This window comes from Raphanus sativus, unplaced genomic scaffold (assembly GCF_000801105.2).
Source record: "Raphanus sativus cultivar WK10039 unplaced genomic scaffold, ASM80110v3 Scaffold1251, whole genome shotgun sequence".
Classification (NCBI taxonomy): domain Eukaryota; kingdom Viridiplantae; phylum Streptophyta; class Magnoliopsida; order Brassicales; family Brassicaceae; genus Raphanus; species Raphanus sativus.
In genome coordinates this window covers 1-23,735 of record NW_026616564.1, presented here as the reverse complement: position 1 = coordinate 23,735, position 23,735 = coordinate 1, and the positions used below count along the sequence as shown (strand labels likewise).

Below are 23,735 nucleotides of genomic sequence, written 5' to 3'. Positions count from 1 at the left end.
CTTTATTTTCTTGTTTTTTTTTGCTTTTGTATAGTTACTAACCTTTTCTTCTAGCTTTTGTTCTTGCAGTGATGGCTTCAAGCTACCATGAGAAGCCACAAGAAGAGGAAGACACATTTGAATATCACATTCAAGATGACTTTGATGCAAGTATACTCACACCAGCACAACTTGTGATGTTATATGAGCTTCAGAAGGAGTACCCGGGGTCGGCAAAGATATCCCTAGCACGAAGGATCCGGTTGGAGCTTATTAAGGATCAAGCTGAGCTTGAAGGAAGGGAGGTTACAAAGTATGAGTTTAATGTTGCCTATGACCTTAAAGAGGTAATGGATTGGGCTCCACCACTCCAGCTGGAAGGTATAGAAATTTCCATTTTAGAACTTCAATTTGAGAAAATATGCTTGCCTTGTGGTGAAAGCATTGCCCATGATCATGATTCTCTTGTGCTCATCAATGAATGTCTTGATCTGATATGTGAAACTAGGAAGCTAGATGAGTTGAGAATAGAAAAGCTTACTAGAGATCATATTGAAGTTTGTTTTGACAAGAGCTATCTATGTGCTTCATTTGATCTCGAATCTGAGTTTTTGATTCTTAATGAACCTAGACCTCTTCTTTCTCTTGCTGATATAGGGGATGAACTTGATGTGGATAAGCTCTTGCTTGAGATAGAAAACCCCCCTGTCAAAAATAATCATGAGAATGTGAACATTGTGTTCTATTCAGTTGATGGAGATAGAGTTGGCTACTTTGTTAAAACTTCGTTTGAACCAGTAGTTGACTTTATCTTTCCACCAAATGCATTTGATTCTCATGACTATTTGAACATCAAAGAACATCTCATATTTCATGATACATCTTTAGTGAAGCTTTTTGATGAAAAATCTGTCTATTTTCTATGGACAGTAGTGTGCTCTTTTGCGCACTTGGTTTCTTGTTCTTGTAGGAGAAGGACCAAAGGTGCATTGGCTCAGCCTTTTGATACATATGATTAGCTTGCACACAAAGTCAAGCTAGAGACTTAAAACAAGCTCACTTGGGAGGAAGTCCCATGTTTATCCATTGTATATATTTCTTTATCTTTCTTTCTTTTTAAGTTGTTTAATAAGTTTGATTGAGATTGTTCAGGTTGGGTCTAAGCTAGATAAGTGAAAAAAGGTGGCCAAGCCTTGCAACTCTAGACACCCGTCTTGTTTCCTCCACTTCAGCTCATGTCTACCGGTGAAACAAACATGAGGCCAAGGGTCCTCTACCACCCAATTCAGCCAATAACTCCAAGTAAGTGTCACTCTACCCTTGTAAATAATTAGTTATCATGTTTACTTCTTTTCTTTAGATTTCTTCTTTGAGCTTACTCTCACACAAGGGACTGTGTGAAGTAAGTTTGGGGGAGAGTCTACTATCTCACATTGTTTTCTTTTTTGTTTACTTGTCATAAGTCTCATGCATTGTATTGCATACTTATTTGCATTCAAAAAAAAAAATTTAAAGAATTTAGTTGCATCATTTGCATTTTTAGGATTGAGTCTAGAGGCATTTAGATTGCATTCATGCATTGGGAGAAACCTTGTAAAGAGCACATGTCTAGAACTCAATTTGACACCCTAGCTAAACATATCAAGTAGCTTAAGCATCTCTTGAAAGCCTTGCACGCTTCGAGCCTTGAACACTCTTCTTGAAACATGTTGCTTGCTTGATATTGACATTGTTCTTGAAAGCCAACTCCAAACTGAACTTGAATGTAATGAACTTAAGCTCTCTTGCATATGGGCACTTGCATACTTAGTCATGGATCTCATACACATTTGGGTTATCTTATTCCATTTTCCACTCTCTGTTAACCCAAATGGCACTCCTATACCCTTTAACCCTTACCATTCATTGAAGCCATCATTGATTTGCTTGAGTGAGGCCTTTTTGTGAAAACTAGTCATGTGCAAAATCTTGAGAGTATTAGGAGCCACAATGGTTTGTTCTTATCTTTGGTTAGCACTAGGACCTCATTTGAGCTAGCACTTAGGATGGTTGTTGGGTTTGTAAGCTTGTTTTTAATCTTGGGATTGGGATGTGAGTGAGAAAGGTGAAAGAAATGAACCAAAAGAGTGAGAAAAGAAAAGAAAACCACTAGGAATCTAAAAAAAAAAGAGAGAAAAGCTCTAGAGTATATAAATAGAAAATCCCCTTAAGAGTAAAAAGAAAAGAAACATGAAAAGAGTGGGGGAAAGAAAAGAAAAGAAGAGCTTAGTTAAAAAAAAAATCCCTAGTTGGTTAAGATAAGAAAAAGAAGAGTGTTCATTGCGTGAGTGATGAAAGTGGGTGTATTTTTGGGTTTTGGGATGATGTAAAGAAGAAGGGTAGAACTTAAAATCATTTAGGAAAATGGTAGAATGATGAGAACAAATCATTGTATACATGAATTGCTCTTTTTCTTAGATAAATTTTGCATAATGTTCTTGCTTCTTTTCTTGAGAGTAAGTCACCATGAAAGATGCATTTGAAACCCCTCTTGTTTTACATTAGACAATTTTCACTCACCAAGCCAAATGATTGAGATCATGTGCCCATTTGTGAGAATTCACCTTATTGTATAAATGAATGTGAGAGTTGGTCTAAAGAGCTTGTTGATGGATGAGCATTACAACTTGTGTAGAAGTATAGGAGTATGGATAGATCTTGAGAAGCTAGAGTGTAATAAAAGTTCTTGCTCATGCTATTTGCTATATTTTCCTTAGGATGTCAAATTGAAGGCTAGAAAGTGTTTCTTTTGGTTATAAGCTCTCAATTTCAAACTCTTCTCTTTGATTGATCTTAAATGTTTACTTGTGGAAAAGGTCTAGTGTGGGGGAGTTGATATTTCATGTTTTTATAGGTTTTTAGATTCATATTTTAGATTATTATGTTCATTATAGGTTGCATTTAGGTATTTATATTGCATTGCATACATAATTGCATTTAACATGGGCTGGAGTGCACAATTAAGAGTTTGGGCGAAAATCAGTGGTTAAATCTGCAATTTCAAGAGTTTTGGGGTCGAAGCGTGAAAAGCCCAAAAGTCTGAGGACCAGAGATGCAAAAACGAGAGAATCCACCATTGCCGTTCTTCTTCACTTCGATCCCGACGATTCCGACGGCGAGCCTTTGCGAGTACCACACAAACAGAATTGAGCACGGCCACGACTAAGGAGATGAGCACGAGATCAACCGTGGCTCGTAGTCATCCCGTGTCGACGAACAGAGAATTTACGGCGAGGATCCGGAGATGACGAACTCGCCCTGCAAGCTTGGTCCGGTGGTCTCAGCTCGGAGGAGAGATGAGACGGTGGTTCTATTGAGTATTGAGTCCGAGGAGAAGCTCCGATTGATGACGAGGTAGTGTGTGGCTATGGAGAAGCCTGAGACGAAGAAACAGAGTCCGAGCTCGAGCAATCTCAGCGGCTTGACGTAGCAATGTTGCTTGGCCGCTCGCTCTGCATCTCCACCTCCTGTCTGATATCGACATGATGCAGCGGGAAGATGACATCACTGGGAATGAATCGAGCTCCACAGCGGTTTGGTGGAGCGGGAGGAAGAAGCCGCTGCGAGGAAGACAAGAAGCAATTTCCAAATGTTGACCGGTTTAGTCCGGTTTGACTCGGTTTAATTCAACTGAACCAGGTCGATTTTGGCATCTCTTATAAATAGTTTTAGACCTGAAAACCCTAATGTATCTCATTTTCTCTTTAGACTTTGCCTCATTTTGTAAAAGCTTGAATTTTTTTATCATTCTAAGGAATTTCTTCATCTTATATCTTGTTTCTCTTAATCATTAACATGATTAGCCTTGAATCTCATATGGATTTGAGGTTTATCATGGAGATTAGGGAGTAGACACATTTTGGATTCATGGGTTAGGGTGATTAAGGGTGATTAGTGAAGATCTAGGGTGTTTAGTGTTAGATATATTTCTTTCTTTGCTTGTTGAGAGTTCTTAATGCTATTTTAGTCTTGATCATACTAAAAAAGATCTCTAGACATTTCATGCCCGAAAGGTGTATGATGAAATGTCTGAACCAACTCTTCAATGCTTTTAGTCTACTTTGCCAAAGAGATATGTTGTTAAAGAGGCTAAGATTGCTATTAGACTTATTCTCCATGTTTGCTTTAGTAACATTCAACCTAAGAGACTAGATGCTTGAGTTTCTTTAGCAAAAGAACATTCATCTAGAGATAGAGCTTGTTTAGTGTTGTGTCTAGGCATAAGGAAAGTGTTTGATTGATAGCTTGCCACTCTAGTTTGGATCTTGGTCACCCAAGATCAAGTCCCTTGTCCCATGGATCCACCTTAGCATTTGATTGAGTTCTTGCATTTGTTTCTAGTTTGGATTTGAGATCACCTTGTTTATATTTCTAGGACCTTAGTTTGTTACCATCATCATCTTCTTATTTGCTTAGATTAGGAGAGTTTGTGTATTCTTAGTGCTATAGATCTCTAGTTCTCTGTGGTTCGACAATCTTTTATACTATCATTTGACTTGGGAGCCTTGAAAACTTCCAATATCAGCATTATACGGAAATGACACTTTATCTAACCCATAAGTCTATGTATTTATGATTAAACTCAATTTATTTGTAATGTGGCTTTGGATATTCAATGTGAACAGGTGGTGGTGTGCCTAGATAGTGGTTGTTAGAGATTTATTATATGTGTACGATAGAGTGTAATGGAGTAGATGTGTACGATAAAAAGGTGGTGTGTATGTGTACATTAAATAAGGTGTATACCAACATCGGAGATACACCTTCACAGATCTCAAAAGACAGATCGAGTAATAGATAAAATGATTTCATAAAAAAAAATTGAAAAAATAAATTTAAGAATCAGATTTGAATTTTTTTTTTAAAAAGGAGAATGAAAGAGGAAGAAGATGAAGACGAAAAAAAGGAACCCACTTAGTTAGAAAAGAAAAAGAGATAAAATAAAAGATAAAAGGAAAAGTTGTAGAGAATGAATGGTTGTGGTTAAACGACGAAAATGAAAAACAGATATAATATTTAGTTAGTTTATAGATAGAAAGTGGGTTTGGTTAGAAAAAAAAAACTGTTTTATTAGAAAGAATTGTCTTAGAATGTAATAATAAATTTAAAATTGTTTTGTGGTGTAATTTTTTCTTATTCAAAATTCATAAATATAACTAAAAATAAAAAATAACTAGAAAAAAGTTTATGGTCGCTTTTAAGGGCCATTAAAGTCTTTTAACTTAGAACTCTACTTCTTTAGTATAATGTGACCTAGCCTGTAAATAAAAGTCAGAAACTGATCTTTTATGTAAATCACTCTATTAGAAAAAGGGTAGTGATGTAATTTTCAAACGCTGGGAATATGAGAGAAATTGTTGAAATAAAATAAAAAGTGTGTTAGTAGTAGAAACTGTTTTACAGTGAAATAAAAACCTATAAACCGCCACTTGGTGTAATTCTTTCGGCTACAAATATGTAAAATTCATGGTATATCAATACTCTATGTTACCCACCTAGTTATATGTGCTCGAGCTAGCTAACTATATATGGGGAGTATATCTTAACCTTTTTCTAAAGATAATTTAACCTTTAAGATCATTTGAGGAGAGGAGGATATTTACAATTCTGGTGACTTAAATACAGTAGCTAAAACTATAAAATTGAACTTAAACTCTAGTGTTCATGAAATATATCCCCAAAAATAATTTGTTCTATCTCTTTGGGTAGATGTTGCTTGTAGATAGAATTAACTTTATCAGGGAAAACCAAAAAGAAATATATTTGCAAAAAAAACCTCCATCTAAAAATAAATAAATTTACTTGACGGTCATATAATATATATATATTTCGGTCATATAATATATAGTACACACTATATGACGATTCCAAATAAATTTTAGTTATGTTTAGGGTTAGAAGATCATACGAACAAGAAACAAAAATGTGAAATTTGGTAGTTTCGTGGAATATACAAACCAGTACTCGTGATCCATCCCATGTGCTATATATACACCACCCTACTTGGATACATAAATAAAAGGACCTAAAATAAAAATATATATGGTAAGATAATATTATATCCATATTAGTAAGATATGATGCCCTCCACACATATTTTAAATTTATTCTTCACATCTCATTATCTACTTCTTTATACTGGCAGCTGAATATCATGTCCAGTTTTGCAGTGAATGTATACAACATGTCGAGTGGACAGGCCTGCGAGTGGAAAAGTGTAACGACAATCTCTCACAAAACCGACTCTACATCATGTTCTGTCAATAGCTCTAGGATCCCATAAACGTTTCTTTCTGCTTATTATCCACCATCCAACTATATCCACCATTATTATTTAAATTCTGCAAAAAAGGTGAAAAAGTCATGAATAAATAAGTTACTCAGTTCGATACCTTTTAAACCAGTCCCTCTCCATGAACAACTATGTTGCTTAATAAAGAACGAAGACTGACTAGCCACAGGAAACGAAACAACAGGATTCTATTACAACAAACAATCATCTACAACACTGCACACACAAACACACATCACAAAATTCCACACCCAAAGAAAAGTTTCAAAAAAAAAAAAAAATTCCACACCCCCACCCGATAGACTTAATGCACATGTCGAAGCTCTACTTGTCAATACCCGATAGACTTAATGTTTTCATGTAAGTTTCACTTAGGAGTTGGTTAATGGTGGTAAGCTCACCAACATCCTTCATTTGACCAATTAAATATGAAAAAATAAAATTGTTTAATATCACATGTTAAACATAGATATATAAATACATAAAAGCTAAATTTTAAATACATATTATCTCTTATCAATCAAGTAATTGATATCAATTGAATCATATAGAACTTCATCAAAATCAATGAAATGAAAACATAGTCTAACATATAAGATATATTTTTAACACATTGGTAACAGGCCATTAATAGTTTAGTGTTAATTTATTTTCATATAAGAGCTGTTAAATTAAAAAGTGAGACAGGGGACATAACTCGGTACGGCGTGGAACACAACCGAATTGGCTCAACTCGCCTCGGCCAGCATACGTTTCACGTGTACTCGGACGATTACGCAGCCAGGCGGCCGCGTTTTCGAACAAGGGTAAGAAACCATTTAATAATACACTATAACAATAAGATATGCATAATAATAGTTACCGACAAACAAATAAATACAATTATTTATTACACAACTAGGTGTTTAGCCCGCATATGCGGGCATAAATATTTTATGATTACTTATTAATATATATATTACTAAGAAAAAAATGTTGTTCTTATTAATATTTTCATTTGGAAAATATTAAGTATTATATCTTTCTGAAAATTTATTTGTACATTATATTCATTGTTAATAAATAAATCTTCAAAATCACTCAGTATTTTCTTTTTAATTATACAAAATAACCTTTTACTTGATTAATATTTAGTTATATTTTTTCTGTTTTTGAATTTTTAACTTCCTTATTAAAATATACTTTTAGCATAAAAACACAATATATATAATAATTATATTTTTATTTTAAAAATATTTTTAAATTTGGGATAATTCTTACTATTAATAATTTTAATCAATTATCTATCAAAAATATATTAATTTCGTTAATAAATCTTCAAAATCACTCGGTATTCTTTTTTTAATTATACAAAATAACCTTTTACTTGATTAATATTTAGTTATATGTTTTCTGTTTTTGAATTTTTAACTTCCTTATTAAAATATACTTTTCGGATAACAACACAATATATATATATATATAAGAATTATCTTTTTATTTTAAAAAATATTTTAAAATTTGGGATAATTCTTACTATTAATAATTTTAGTCAATTATCTATCAAAAATATTCTAATTCATTTTTAATTTTTAAATTATTTCTATATTTTATTCATTAAGGGTAGTATCGATATTAACCACTCTAACTTTTAACGTGGGAGCTCCGTCGCGAAAATCACTTCGCAAATAATAGTATAGATGTATGTAATTTTCATATAAAAGCTATATTCAGATTTGTAAACGAAAAAAATTCGCGCGAATACGTGGGTGAAACTATACTTAGTATTATGAAATGTTCATTCTGAGGTTAAGGAGACTATGGACCACAAATTCCATTTTTTGGTAAATTAAAACATCTATATGATAAAAAACTCCAGTGGTGTTAATTACGACTGGGCATGATAGGATATTTGGGTTTTCGAAGGTATTTGTGATTTACTTCGTATGTCACAGATGTTTAATTTTTCGATTTCTCTTGCTTCGGAGAAATACGAATATCCAAAGTATAAATAGATATTTGAGGATATTTACGAATACTTACGTATATCTCATCTGTTTTGATTAATACAGATAATCTTAAAAATTTGATACAAATTTATTTTGTAAAACATTTTTTGCATGATATACAAGATAAAAATTAAAAGAAGTAATGAATCTACATATTTTGTAAATTCTTTAAACTTAGTAAACAGTTATAATAACAAAAAAATTTAAGAAAAAATTATAATTGTCATAAATATTTTCTCTTCCTTTTATGTAATACTTTAATATAAGTAATAATGTGAATATAATTTGTCAAATCATATGTTAGAATAATAACTATATAATTTTATACAATTTAAAACTTTAAATATAATCAAGATATACATGTATTTATATATTTCCAGATCAGTTATCCGCTTTCCAAATTTTAATATTTGTGATTTACTTCGATTTTAACGGACATTGATTTTAAGTATTTTATTTGTTTCGAAAGTTTACGGATATCCGAAATTTTCAAATAAAATCGAAATGAATAACGAATCGAATCAAATTTAACGGATAGAATGCTCAGCCCTAGCTAGTTTTAGTCTGCTGGTTATTGTTTAAACCTATTGCAAGTTTTAGTTCCACCACTTTTTCTTTTATAACTAAAAAATTACTCTTGTCTACATCAACCAAAATTTGTTTACCTGAGAAGATTATTTGCCATTATTAAACAAAGAATCCCAGCTGTTGTAGTAAAGGTAATCTATTGGCCATGGTAGATCTCTTATAGAGAATTTTTTAGCGAATATAAGAGATGATTAACGTAGGTCTCTTATGGAGGGTTTCTTAGCGAAGATAAGAGATGTCTCTCCCTAAAAGACCTACATTAATCATGCCCTAACATCTAATCAGTCTCACGTGTCAAAAACCCCACACATGAAGAAAAAGGAGTAAAAGACATGCCCATGCAATTTATCATACACCCCACTACCATCCTCTCTCCTATAATTATCAATTCCCCTTCGTCTCCCTTCTTCTTCCCCTCTTACCAAATCAACATCTCTAATCTATTACTACATGATCGGACAGCTTATGAACCTCAAGGAGACAGAGCTCTGTCTCGGCCTCCCCGGGGCCGCTGAAACCCTCGATACTCCAGCCAGATCGGCGGTGGGGAACAAGAGAGGCTTTTCCGAGACCGTTGATCTCATGCTCAATCTTCAGTCCAACAAAGAAGGAGCCATCGATCTTAACAACGCTACAGCTTCTAAACAGAAAACTCTTCTCAAAAACACTGTTAAGCCTCCTGCTAAGTAAGCTATATATATATATATATATATATATAAGTTCTTGGATTACGTATCCACAAGCTTAACCACTAGTTATCAATTTTCTAACCGATTCAGTAAACATACAAAAACAAATCTTGAAATTAGTAACACACACACACACACACTAGTTAACAATTTAACATTATTAATGCTGTTGTATGTAGATCCCAAGTGGTGGGATGGCCACCAGTGAGGAACTCCAGGAAAAACATAATGACTAATCAGAAAACAAGCGGTGCGGAGGATGCCAGCAGCGAGAAGGCCGGAAATGGTGGTGGAGGAGCCACCGGAGCTGCATTGGTGAAGGTATCCATGGACGGAGCACCCTACCTAAGGAAAGTTGACCTCAAGATATACAAAAGCTATCAGGATCTCTCTGATGCTTTGGCCAAAATGTTCAGTTCCTTCACTATGGGTACGTGTTAGAAATTTCATACGGGCAAATACGAAAAATATAAAGTAGTATATAAAGATTATTAAAAACTAACGAATCTTTATTACTCTCTCCGTTTCGAATTAATTGTCATTCTGGAGCAAAATTTTCGTTTCAAAATAAGTGTCATTTTAGAGTTTCAATGCAAAATTTATTAACAAGATTCTCCAATTCATTTTTCTATTAGCTGAAATATGGTTATATGTATAGGTAATTGTGTTTTTTAAAATCATATATTTTATTAATATGTGTGTATAAATCTAGAACGACAAATAAAACAAAACGGATGGAGTATTACGTAAAGCATAGCGTATGAATTAATGTGTACGCGATGAATGGTAATAATGCATCTACATTGAATTAAGTGTCCGAGTTAAGTATGTGGTATATATACATATAAGCGCATAATTTATATGGTTTGAATGTCTTGAATAATTTCAAGGAAACTATGGAGCACAAGGAATGATCGATTTCATGAACGAGACCAAGCTCATGGATCTTCTGAACAGTTCTGATTATGTTCCAAGCTACGAGGACAAAGATGGCGACTGGATGCTAGTCGGCGATGTCCCATGGGAGTGAGTCAAATTCAATCCCTAACGTTTCATAACTTTTAACTAATAACTCTTTCATTAACCACCTTTCGAAAATTGGTAGAGAATAATCCAACAATATTCAAACTCCATGTGTTATAAATATGTACAACCATGCAATGGTTGGCAAGAGACAAGAGGATCTTTCAAATTATGATATTGTGTCGATAAGTTTTATCCCATTCGGAGCTGGCACACTCAACTTCTTCTCACCACATTATTGCCTAACACCTTAGAATACCCTTTAAATGTTAACCATTTCTATGCCATTGTTCTAACCAGAAACTTGAATATCTATTTTCAGAATGTTTGTCGAGTCATGCAGACGTTTGCGCATTATGAAGGGATCTGAAGCAATTGGACTTGGTACATCTAACTCTCCTTTTGTAATTTTTAGATTTCTATTTTTCAAATAAAATTTAATTCAAGTTTCTTGGTTTTGTTATAGCTCCGAGAGCAATGGAGAAGTATTCCAAGAACAGATCATAAATTTTTATATTAAGAAAAAAAGAATCTTCAGTGTTCAATCATATGACGAGCTCTTGATTTATATGTACTTTCATGATTTCATGTGGCTATCTCCTATATATGTGTGTCTGTAATTTAAATACTTGATGTGTATATAAAGCAATAGTATTATCTTACCAGTAAGATGTGGACAACTTTGTAATGTGACCAAAAGAGAGGAAACTTAAAAGCTCTGTGTTTGGTCATATTTATTGCCCCAGCATGTGTCTGTCGATTTGATGATCAATCACTGATTGATATAAGCATACATATAAATGTATGTATGTGTATTTACATGTGTTTTGATCTCTACTCTGCTTCTTGTCGTTTCTTGTGTGTTACGATAATTTTTTTTCCAAAATGAATAATTTCTTTTTGACTAAACAAATCTTATTAAACAAATCTTAGAGTTTTTTTTATGAAGGAAAATCTTAGACTTTTTAATTTTACTACCTTGTTAAAAACACAACTAGAATATTTTTCCTTCTCCCTATTTATGTATGCACTTAAAACTCGAAATAATCGATATTGTATATAGCAATTATTATTATTAATTTTTGATTGAAGTATATAGCAATTATCCATGTTCAAAATTGCGTTAGGCGTAACACTCGCGGATGAACTGGCTGGATTGATCGATCGGATATTACGCGGGGATTGATTATTTTGTTGATGCAATTGTTTTATTTTTTGATCGATACTATAATTAATACGATGTATTACTTTGATAATCTCATCTAAGCTATGTAAGTCGTCGATGCTTCCAAATAGTTAGTTTGACCTTTTTGCGCTCTAATTTTGTGGGAGGAATTTATAAAATTCAGGGCCCATAAGAGGGGTAGGGAACAAGAGCATGTGCATGTTCATGGGTCTTTTAATTCATATAGCAATTATGAATTCTAATTTGTACCATACTTTCCCGATCACGAGAAGAAAAAATTGATCCTATTTTATAATTTGTCTCAATGTTTGTGTCAGATTCTAATTTATTATATACTCACTAATAAATAAATTAATATCCATATATATATAGATTGTACTAACCAAATTGTCTTGGCGAAATGGTAAAAGTTTCGCATATGTATATCGTTCTGGGTGCGAGTCCCCTTGGCCACCTAAAAGTACCTTAAATGGTAAGAATATTAGGAGTGCCATGGATCTCGTGGAATTAGTTTTTGAATCTAGAAAACCTTTGAAAAACTTACGGTTAAAAAATAAAAAATATATAAATAGTATTCGATTAGTTTTATGAAAGAAAAAATAATATAAATGGTGCGTTTGACCTTAGTTTAGCTATGTTATTTTAGATTCGCGCTTTCAAAACACTAAATTTGTTTTGTTGAAAAATTGTTAATCCGTTTGTTTATTCAATAATGTTTTTATGCATGTGCATTCAATTTTCGGTTTGATTGTAACAGATTTTCTTTTTGGTTTTTGATTTCGGTTTGGTTGTAATTTTTTGTTTTTTTGATATAAGAGATATATTGACAGTTCAAATGTTTATGAATTTAGGTTTGGTTTATGATTAAGTAATTTTGTTCTCGGTTTAATCAGGATAGAAATGTATTATTATCTATATGGAAGTTGATTTTAAAAATGAAAGATACTACATTGAATTAGATTGAATTAAAGAGACTGCCTTTTCTAAAGTTTAAATATGATTAGATTGAATTCTATGAACCGTGATTGTAGATAAATTATATAATCTTCCTTTTATATATTTTGATACTCCATCATATATCAAATATTATGTTGTTAATATTATGAGTACTCACCAAAATCTAGGAGTATATAACAGTTTTTAAAATTGAAAACGGAAATTACGGAATGAGTTAAAGAATATCTTTCAAATAGATTTGGTATCCAAGTTATATATAAATTACTGGTTGTATTAACAATAAATAGTTTTTTAAAACTACTTTTAAGAACTTTATTTATATTTACTGTAATACTTTTGGTTCAAATTCAGTTTTCATATTTTGGCTTGATTAAATAATTATTTACTATCTATAAGTATACATTAAATTTTCATAAATGAATATTTTAAATAACATATAGGTAGGTGGAATGAACTGAAAAATAAGCATTTGAACATTTATTTATATTTCTGTGAAGTAGATGTTTGAGTTTTAACCCCAAACCTTTCCGGGTTAGGTTTCCCACTTGGACCTCGATCTTTGAGATCACCAATGTACTACTTCAGATTCTCGTCCCACAGATGGTAATTCCCTTCGTTGAAAGATTATATTTTCCCAGCCTTGGGGATCTCAATGTTCTCTAGAGTGAGGACGTACTCGCTGTACATTTAGGTCCAAGTGGAAGCCGAAGACACGTACACGAAACAAATGGAGCTTCTTCCAGAGATTCCTCAGGAAGATGTGTCTCACATAACACTCTAAAACCTCCATTGTCGATTGACCTAATTGGAGCTCGATCAAAACGAAGAACCCTAGATACCAGAAGTCGTCATCCTTGAAGAAGTCAAAGCCTACTACACGGCAAGCCAGGGGCGGAAGCAGAATCATATTTAGATGGGGGCACATATTTTATTTCATTATGTCTGATTGTAGAATTAGAGAGCATTTCTTGTATTGATAGTAATTAGTAATTACTAAAGGAAAAGAAAAAAGATGGGGGCACACGACCCCGTTGCTCCTCACCTGTGTCAGCCACTGGGGCAAGCTTTTGTTTTGGTTTCAGCTCATAAAAAAAGTTATTCAAAGCCCATAACAAAAGAAACTCGGGTAAATCCATAACATTTAATAAAACGATGACTTTTGATAATGAGACAGGAGTTGTCTTCAGGATGAGCGACTTAATGAAATGACAGCGTATGAAATAAGTAAACACTTCTTTATATATACAAGATATATTTGAACTATATACAATGTAATTTTTATTTTCTACACAAAAGACAACATGCTTAATAATCAACATATTGTGTTGTACATTTTGTTTCACATCTCAGTTTCCATACATTATACTGAATTACCCCGATTATAGAAATTAAATATATTTCCCTTTTAAACCACAAGATACATTTTGAACTCTAATTGAGTGAAATCTCGAATCCCATTTATGGGAAAAATATTTAATGGTAATCTAACATCTAAACAAAAATTTAAATATTATTTATTAATCGAATTTATGGGCCGAAACCCAATTATCTTCCAATGAAATTGTTCGGCCCATAGAAGATTCATTAGTCGGGGACGGTCGGCCATTACAGAAATGATATCAATTATTATTGCAAATCCCTAACTTTAATAAGATTTGAGACATAGTATTATCTTTATCTAATCAATGAGCCGCACAACTTTTCTCTGAGACTTGTGGAAATGGAGGAGATTGTTTTGAAGCAAAATGTGGTTCCATTACTCAATTGCCCTATCTGCAAAAAATTATTTGATCATCCCACCAACATCACCGAGTGTAACCACATATGTGAGTCTTTGGTTATTATGTCGTAGCTGTCTCTATGTTTCACTCCGATTTTTGCCAATCTTCTTTGGCTATCGTGTGATATGAATCGACTCATGTTTGGTTTGTTAAATTGTTGTTATTACATTTTCTTTGTAGCTATGTTAGGCAAAATCTACGATGGTATCCGTGTTGGTGTCTCATAAAGTATCTAATCATTAAACTAAAAGAATTAAAGAAAAAAAAAGAGAGAATGAAACTCAATTCTATCTCGAATCAAAAACTTCTGAATATCTTCGAAAACCCCTCCGCCATTTATACAATAATGTAATCATATTAAAATATTAATATTTAATTTTGAAATACTTTTTGGATATCTCACCCGATAAAATTCTCTTACGGTTACTTTGTTGGCATCTCTTGTTTCTGTTGAAATCATATTATATCATTCACATATATTTAATTAAACTATACAATTTCCTCTCTTTCGACAATATTTTCTTCACCTTGTAATGTTTGTGTCAAAGTTATATCTCATAGCAACAAGTATATTCGTAAATAATAGCATAACTTGTTATTATGCAGACGAGAAATTTTTGTAAAGATGGTTCAGTTTCATTTTATAGTGAGATTTTAAAGTAATTGCCCTCAAATATTTGGTTCCATTTGTTGTGTTTTGCTTGAAAAAGAGTATTTGAAAAGTTATCTTCGTTTTAGTAAGAAAGCATTCAAAACTCTAGATAAGGACACTAAATCTGTTCTTCTGGTTGTTATGTTGTGCCTCTCTGGTTCCGGGAATATTTTTGGAACAGTTTGCAGGAAATGCATAGAGGACAAGTTCACAGTAGAGAATCTGAAAGCTTGTCCAGTCTGCAATGTTGATCTTGGTGTTGCTCCTCTTAATAAACTCAAGTAGTCACCTTTTATATATATACTCAAAATCAAATACAATATGTCATCAAGTCTTGAGTTTCATAATATGTCTTTTCTTTCTCTTAACTTTTTAATAAATATGTCTATGCACTTTACCAAAAACTGGTACATCAAATATGTAACTGGTTATGAAAGTGCAGGCTGGATAACACTTGGGATTACTTGAAGCAAAAATTCTTCAAACCGAAGAAGAAATCTCTAGCTTCACTCGGAGCCACTTCGTCTGGAGGATCAATTCTACCTGATGCATTGGAACAAAAGAAGCTTGGCAAGCAAAACAATGTGTCGGTTAGTAAACACGTAATACTATATCATTTTTTGAGTGTTTAAAATATTTTTGTTACCGAGTGAGATGAAATTGATGCATCACAGGCTGGAGCATCGACATCTAAAGGATGCATACAAAAGGAAAACCACTCTGGGAAAGATAAGGAAGAGATTTCAGTATTATCTGATGATCTTGATAAGTCCTTGAGTACTACTGATAAGAGCAACCATACTGCACTGGTTGCTGAGACGGAAATAACTCAAAATGGCAAAGAGAAACAAAAAACTGTCCTTACAGAGAGAATCTCTGGTAAGAAACCGAAGAACAAAGGTAAAGAAAAGCAAGAAAGCTTCTCTACCCCGAGGAAGGTCTCAGGTCAGAAAGGGAAAGGAAAAGCTTATTCTTTTCCTCCGGTTTGGAAACCCCGTATGCATGTGGATATGAGTTCAGGTGGTACATCATCACAAACTGAAGCAAGTAACAACAAAGTTTGGTTTTCACTAATCGCTGTCCTCCCGAATCAGTAAAAGACATTCTGCTATCTTCTTTTCATTGTCTTTTAAGCTTAGATTCTGAAGCTCTTGATTGTTCGTTGTCAGGAACATTAATAGGCCTCTACTGCCACAAATCTCTAGTCAATACATACGAACGTAAGTGATCACTGGATCTTTACTTCGAAAACATAACTTCATTGAGAATGTGTAATAGTGATGCTTTCATTTGTGCATCTCCACAGTGATGGAAACTTACCTGTCTCATATGTCAAGAAGTATGTAGCGAAAAAGCTCGGTCTGCAAAGCGAGAACGAAGTAATGACTCTTCAATGTCTCTCTCTCTCTCTCTCTGTCTATCTGGCTCTTTAATACTCAGATCTTGATCTCCTTTAGGTTGGATCTTTCAGGTGGAGATATGGCTAAGGGAAGAGGCAGTGTGTTCTACACAGAAGCTGCATGAGTTGGTGGATTGGTGGGTTCAGACTACTCCAGTTGCTGAGAGGATAAGCGGCATGGTTGGGAGATCCGCTGCTGGATTTGTCATGGATCTCCACTACAGTGGTTCTTACGGCTTTGAATAATTCGGCTGGCCATCTATCATCATCAAACCATTAACCTTATTTGAAAAAACCTTTCTTGCGTAAGAAGAAACCATGAAGAAAAGACTGCACTAGGGTTTACAGCTTTGTTTATTTTAGTTCTCTATATCCCTATACCTTTCAAAGATAGCGAGTTCAACGACTTGGGCCTCGCAGGAACACTTAATGGGCCGTTTTGGTCATCGTTTAAACCTTGTTTACTTTCTGTTAACTATGTCGATGTTGTAGAAATTCATTATCAAAAAAATTTATATCAAAATATCAACTTCTTTTCCTTCTTTCTATGGTACTCTTTATTTCTGAAATTATTCTGATTTTTTTTCCTTCTACTTCCCAACCTTTTTCTTTGGATTTTCTTACATTAGATAGAAAATGTCATTTAAGACAAAAATGAATTAAAAGACTACCAAAAGTAATGAAACAATAATAATTTAAGGGATCTGTCTAAATCGATATAGATTATGCCAAACAATACAATTTTTCATTTGTCAAAAAGGATATACTTTAAAATTTTCATTTGTCAAAAAAGGGTATACTTTAAAATTTTAAAATTTTGATTTCTAGATTTATAGTAGTATAGATAACAATTTGTTTTTGGCCAGCCTTGATTTACATATCTAATAGACAAAAGACATCAAATTCTCTTCAGATCACGTCATAAAACACTCGGATTTCTTTACAACTCTAAAGTGTTGAAGATAGGTTTCTGAAATGGGCACATCAGCCTATAGGTGAAACACAGATTCAAGGCATTACAACACTGGCCAAAATACTCGTGAAAGCTAAAACTTTGAGGCCGAGAGTGGTAAAGACGCGAGGCAAAAAAAAAGAGTACGGTTTAGCCCTCGACACAAGGTTTGTTGACTTATCATTTGTTTTCCTACTATGAACTTGTGTCTTTAGCTAATTCTTTGTTATGTTTGGCCTCGACAGAACCTTATAAAACACATTACGGAAAAACATGCAAAAGCAGAACAGCTGAGAGCTGGTATTGTAATTGGATATATTGACATTTACATTATTTCTTTATCATTCAGTGATCAAACAAATGCTATTTTCTTCATGGAAGATTAACTCGAGACCCTGCTGTTGGATAAGCTTGAGAGACAAGTTTCCTTTTCCTTATTAGTATGTGTTTATCTTTAGGGTTAAGGAAATATGATAATACTTGTGTGTTTAGGATTTGTTGTAATCCTATATCTGAATGAGAAGAATGCATATGTGTGGTGGTTAATATGCGATTTGATAGTGTGATTGAACATTGTGATTGAATAAGAAGAACTTCTTATTGTTGAAACTACATCTTGTCGTGAAACTAGATTTGGTATCATAGCTTTACAGAAACAATTTCTTTCGACACTTCCCGACTACTAACAATGGGTGATGTCAAGAACGAGATTGTGGTGCACAAAGAACCTGAGATAACTTCCGTAAAATTTCCGATGCTAACCGCGTCCAACTACACCGTCTGGGCCATGAGGATGACGATTGCTCTAAAGGTCTGCGAAGTTTGGAAAACCATAGAGCCCGATATCGACGATGCAAAGAAAAATAATAAAGCCATCGCTTACCTATTCCAATCCATACCTGAGCATTGATATTACAAGTTGGCAACATAAAGACATCAAAAGGAGTATGGGATGCGATTCAGGCAAGACATGTCGGAGCAGAACGGGTGAAAGAAGCTAGGTTACAAACCTTGATGGCAGATTTTGATAGACTCAGGATGAAAGACGATGATACAATCGATATATTCTCGAGCAAACTGTCCGAGATTGCGTCCAAATCTGTCTCATTAGGAGAAACGATTGAAGAACCTAAACTTGTTAAGAAGTTTCTCAAGAGCTTGCCAAGAAAGAAGTATATCCACATGGTGGCTTCACTTGAACAAGTTCTGAATCTTAATACTACAAGTTTTGAAGATATAGTAGGCAGATTAAAGGCATATGAAGAACGAATATCTGAGGAAGATGAAACATATGATGAGCCCGGAAAGCTAATGTATGCAAATACAAGCTCGAATCAAGAAGGTTATAGCAACAATAACGCTGGACGAGGACGTGGAGGAAGATCTAACTGGAGAGGAAGAGGTCGCGGACGTGTTGGGTCTTTCCAACAACAACGAGAGGCTTATCGACAAGGACGAGGCAGAGGAGCTGCATCATACATCACGTACTTCAATTGTGATAAGCTTGGTCACTACGCCACGGATTGTCCCGATAAGATGTTAAAACTTCAGGAGACAGATGAAAAAAGTGAGAAGAAAGACGAAGAAACACATGAAGCTGATGCTTTGATGATGAATGAGGTTGTTTATCTGAATGAGAAGAATGTGAACCCGAAAGCGTTTGATACTGAATCAGATGCAAGAGATGTGTGGTATTTGGATAATGGTGCTAGCAACCATATGAGTGGAAACCGTATGTGCTTTAACAAGCTTGATGTTTCTATTACCGAAAAAGTGCGCTTTGGAGACGACTCTCGAGTCGATATAATGGGAAAAGGTACCGTTAGGTTCCTTATCGATGGAGGAAAGAAAGAATTGAAGGATGTGTATTACATTCCGCCGCTGCGAAGTAACATAATCTCTTTGGGTCAGGCCACGGAGGTAGGATGTGAAGTGAAGATGAAAGACGATACCCTCAAGTTGCTCGACAAGTATGGCCAGTTGATAGTTAAAACACAAAGATCAAAGAACTGCCTATACAAAGTTTCTTTGCAGGTTGATCTTGTCGAGTGCTTACAGGTATCAACGAGCTCAGCCTCTGTAATATGGCATGCCCGACTGGGCCATATCAACAGAGAAACAATGAAGACGATGGTCAAGAAAGAACTAGTCATTGGTGCACCGGAACTTACATCTAGTACGGAACCTTGCGTCTCGTGTCTAAAGGGAAAACATAGTAGAAAAGCATTCCCACAAGCTACTCTTTTTCGCGCAACAGAGCCTTTGGAACTAATCCACGCCGACTTGTGCGGTCCTATCTCACCGTCAACGCCGTCTCACAAGAGGTATATCTATGTCCTCATCGATGACTACTCACATTACATGTGGACTGTATTGATTGAAGAGAAAAGTGAGGCGTTTGAAAAATTTAAAAGCTTTAAAATGCGTGTGGAGCAAGAAACCAAGACTGCGATAAGAACTTTGTGAACCGACAGAGGGGGAGAGTTCGTATCTCGTGAGTTTCAGTTATATTGCGACAAACATGGCATCACTCGTCACTTGACTGCACCTTACACCCCACATCAAAACAGAGTAGTAGAGCGTCGGAATCGAACACTTTTGGAGATGACACGAAGCATCTTAAAACATATGAGCTTACCTAATCACTTATGGGGAAAAGCTACACGACACGCTACTTACCTGATAAACCGAGTTGGAACGAGATCTCTGGATGGAAAAACTCCCTATGAAGCATTAAGGAATCGAAAGCCTAATCTATCACACTTAAGAGTATTCGGGTGCATTTGCTATGCGAGAACAGAGAAGGCTGGAAGAAAGAAACTAGACAACAGATCCAGGGCTCTTGTACATCTAGGGACAGAGCTGGGATCCAAGTCTTATCGTCTCTTTGATCCTATAACAAAACGTATTGTGGTGAGCCGCGACGTCGTGTTTGACGAGTGCAAGGAGTGGGATTGGACGAAGCAGGAAGCTAATATTGACACTAGTGAGTTTGTTGTTAACCAAAGTATCAGGAACTATGGCTCTACAGGAGTTGAGACGAGTGAAGCTAGTAATTTCTAGCCACACGTAACAGAGGAAGATGAAGGAACCAATGAAGATGAGGAAAGTGATGAAGAGAACCCACTGCTGAGAAGATCAACACGAGCCACTACTAAACCTGCATATCTTGACGACTACATTCATCTTGCAGAGGTAGAAAGCGAGCACTTGTTGATGGAGCCGTGGAGTTTTGAAGAAGCCAAAAAACTCCAAGTCTCGATAGATGCGTGTGAGGATGAGATCTTTTCTATTGAGAAGAATAACACATGGGATCTTGTGGAGCTGCCGAAGGGAGTAAAACCAATTGGACTAAAGTGGATATTCAAGATTAAACGCAATGCTGATGGGACTATTAGTAAATACAAAACTCGTCTAGTAGTAAAAGGGTACGTACAACGACATGGTGTAGACTACGACGAAGTATTTGCTCCGGTGGCGCGTATTGAAACGATAAGGTTAATCATTGCATTGTCTGCATCACACGGATGGGAGATACACCACCTTGACGTCAAGACGACTTTTCTTCACGGTGAATTAAAGGAGGAAGTGTTCGTCACTCAGCCGGAGGGATTCGTGATTACTGGTGAAGAACATAAGGTTTACAAACTGAAAAAAGCTCTTTATGGACTACGACAAGCGCCGAGAGCATGGAACATAAAGCTTAATCAAATACTCTGAGACTTGAGCTTCAAGCGTTGTTCTAAAGAACCCTCACTCTACGGAAGGAAAATGATCGAGAGTTACTTATTGTCGTGGTCTATGTAGATGATCTCCTAGTTACTGGATCATCGTTAAAGGCTATATTGGAGTTCAAGCATGAGATGTCGGCAAAGTTCGAGATGAGTGATCTTGGGTTATTAACATACTACTTAGGCATTGAAGTATCACAAGTCACTGGCGGTATCATCTTAAGACAAGAAAGATATGCACAGAGAATTCTTGATGAAGCAAAGATGAGCTCGTGTAATCCGGTTCATGTTCCAATGGAACTTAATGCGAGTTTCTCTAAATCGATTGATGAAGCACGTATTGATGCTAAGGAATATAGACGAGCGATTGGATGCCTGCGATATCTACTACACACACGGCCAGACCTATCATTTAGCGTCGGCGTCCTGGGCAGGTATATGCAAGATCCTAGGAGTTCACATGGAGCCGCCTTGAAACAAGTTATAAGATATCTGCGAGGCACCTGTTCTCTAGGACTGTTCTATGCGCGTGGGAAAGGAACAGAACTGTTAGGATATAGTGACAGTTCTCATAACGTGGATGATGATGATGGTAAGAGTACGACTGGCCATATATTCTATCTCGGCAACAGTCCCATAACGTGGTGTTCAACCAAGCAAGAGATCATCGCTCTGTCTTCTTGTGAAGCCGAATTCATGGCTGCAACAGAGGCAGCTAAACAAGCAATATGGCTACAAGAACTACTAAGCGAAGCTGTTGGAAAAGAAAGCAGCGAGTTGTTATCAAAGTCGATAACAAATCGGCAATTGCTCTGTCGAAAAATTCAGTATTTCATGGCCCCAGTAAGCATATTCATAGAAGGTTCCACTTCATACGTGAATGTGTCGAGAACGAGCAAGTTGAAGTAAGTCATATTCCAGGCAGTGAACAAAAGGCTGACATTCTTACTAAGTCACTTGGAAGAATAAAATTCAAAGAGATGAGGGACCTTATTGGAGTACAAGAAGTGCGTGATGGTGAGCTCAAGCTTAAGGGAAAAAATGTTGGATAAGCTTGAGAGACAAGTTTCCTTTTCTTTATTAGTATGTGTTTATCTTTAGGGTTAAGGAAATATGATAATATTTGTGTGTTTAGGATTTGTTGTGATCCTATATAAACGAATGCATGTGTGGTGTTTAATATGCGATTCGATATTGTGATTGAATATTGTGATTGAATAAGAAGAACTTCTTATTGTTGAAACTACATCTTGTCGTAAAACTAGACCTGCAATATCTACCGGGAACAAATGGAGATGATGTAGCAGACAAGGGAAATAAACAGAGTTATATAACAAGCTGGATGTGACTTATGCTTCTATCGATGAGGATATATAATAGAATTTATGGTCCAAGAGTACATAACTTTCCCCCCAAAACAATATACCACAACAAGTTTAGTATCTCCAATGAGTTCCACAGTCTAAGTAAAACACAACTCATGCATATATACAGTGACAGATCCAAAAATGTTTTCAATCGGAGGCACTGTATCAGAAACAACAACAAAAAAGAATTGATGGAGACATTTTTACAGTTTTTTTTTTTTTGAAGAAAACACTTTTACAGTTTTCTTCACTAAATTTATGATATTTGATCATTTAATTTAAATTACTAAAGACAAAAAAATCAGTAGGGGCATGAAAAAAAATCAGTACGTCCGCCCCTGCATATAAATAAATATTGTCTAGACTAAAGAGTCAAGTACGTAACAAGTATCAAGTGATCCATATAATCCTTGAATAAATAAATGTAAATATCAGAACATACTAAACTGTTTTAGCGGGATAGAAAGAACACGTTCATAATGGAACAACACGATACGTAAAAGAAGAAAATTATTAGTTTCACCCCAACACCTCTTTATTACGAAATAAGAATAATAATTTTAAAAGTAAATAACTTTGTAATTAAGCCACATCGGGCTAATCCTCTTGACCATGCTTTAAAAATAAATATCCCATAACAACAAAGGCAAGGACTAGAAGGATTACGAATAAGATCAACACCAGCTCTGTCGACATTCTTTTCTGTTTTCTTCCAAAGTTCCTAACTTAGCTTCTTCTTGGCTATGTTTTCTGTGATCAAAGAGAAGCTATGAATTAATCGTATAATCTACACACACGCCGCACAAACATATATATATATATATATATATATATATATATATATATAATATTCCTTTGTTCCTAAACTTGTACCATTTACAAGAAAAATTAGTTACTTAAAATTCCTATTCATTCCTTTTTTATAAGTAACTATAGAGTAATAGTCATCTGGTAACCATAATTGAGGATAGGAACGAGAATGAATACTACATTCTCCTTCGTTCTTTTTTTTACCAAAATGGTGAATAGGAATATTAGCTTTTGAGTTTATCTTATATTTCTCCTTAGTAATATATTTTTCATTTCTTCTTCTAATATATTACTTTCTATCT

The 23,735-nt window shown here is 34.7% G+C and overlaps 2 protein-coding genes across 6 annotated transcripts; both read left to right on the top strand.

Moving 5' to 3' along the window:
• The first annotated feature begins 9,249 nt into the window (after positions 1–9,249).
• Positions 9,250–11,267, top strand: LOC130494380 (auxin-responsive protein IAA7-like). 2 transcript variants are annotated; one of them, XM_018578169.2, is made up of 5 exons: positions 9,253–9,572; positions 9,755–10,005; positions 10,466–10,601; positions 10,921–10,982; positions 11,065–11,267. In XM_018578169.2, the coding sequence occupies exons 1-5, from the start codon at positions 9,337–9,339 to the stop codon at positions 11,103–11,105; spliced, it is 726 nt and encodes a 241-aa protein (XP_018433671.1). In that variant the 5' UTR covers positions 9,253–9,336; the 3' UTR covers positions 11,106–11,267. The 2 variants fall into 2 exon arrangements, with proteins under 2 accessions (XP_056854495.1, XP_018433671.1); XM_056998515.1 differs by having other exon boundaries at positions 9,250–9,572; positions 10,921–11,267.
• A 3,126-nt stretch (positions 11,268–14,393) lies between these two features.
• LOC130503941 (probable E3 ubiquitin protein ligase DRIPH) lies at positions 14,394–17,115 on the top strand. Of its 4 annotated transcripts, none has more exons than XM_056998512.1 (7): positions 14,394–14,567; positions 15,356–15,455; positions 15,617–15,764; positions 15,849–16,267; positions 16,344–16,394; positions 16,481–16,569; positions 16,646–17,115. In XM_056998512.1, the coding sequence occupies exons 1-7, from the start codon at positions 14,462–14,464 to the stop codon at positions 16,696–16,698; spliced, it is 966 nt and encodes a 321-aa protein (XP_056854492.1). In that variant the 5' UTR covers positions 14,394–14,461; the 3' UTR covers positions 16,699–17,115. The 4 variants fall into 4 exon arrangements, with proteins under 4 accessions (XP_056854492.1, XP_056854493.1, XP_056854491.1 ...); XM_056998513.1 differs by having other exon boundaries at positions 16,481–16,553; positions 16,632–16,811; XM_056998511.1 differs by having other exon boundaries at positions 14,397–14,567; positions 16,481–16,553.
• Positions 17,116–23,735: the final 6,620 nt, after the last annotated feature.

Coding starts and splice junctions, on each gene's coding strand:
- LOC130494380 (XM_056998515.1), top strand. CDS start 9,337: ATGATCGGACAGCTTATGAACCTCAAGGAGACAGAGCTCTGTCTCGGC. Junction 10,006..10,465: donor GTTCAGTTCCTTCACTATGG/GTACGTGTTAGA, acceptor AATAATTTCAAG/GAAACTATGGAGCACAAGGA. Junction 10,602..10,920: donor GTCGGCGATGTCCCATGGGA/GTGAGTCAAATT, acceptor ATCTATTTTCAG/AATGTTTGTCGAGTCATGCA.
- LOC130503941 (XM_056998511.1), top strand. CDS start 14,462: ATGGAGGAGATTGTTTTGAAGCAAAATGTGGTTCCATTACTCAATTGC. Junction 14,568..15,355: donor CACCGAGTGTAACCACATAT/GTGAGTCTTTGG, acceptor TTTTTGGAACAG/TTTGCAGGAAATGCATAGAG. Junction 15,765..15,848: donor GCAAGCAAAACAATGTGTCG/GTTAGTAAACAC, acceptor GATGCATCACAG/GCTGGAGCATCGACATCTAA.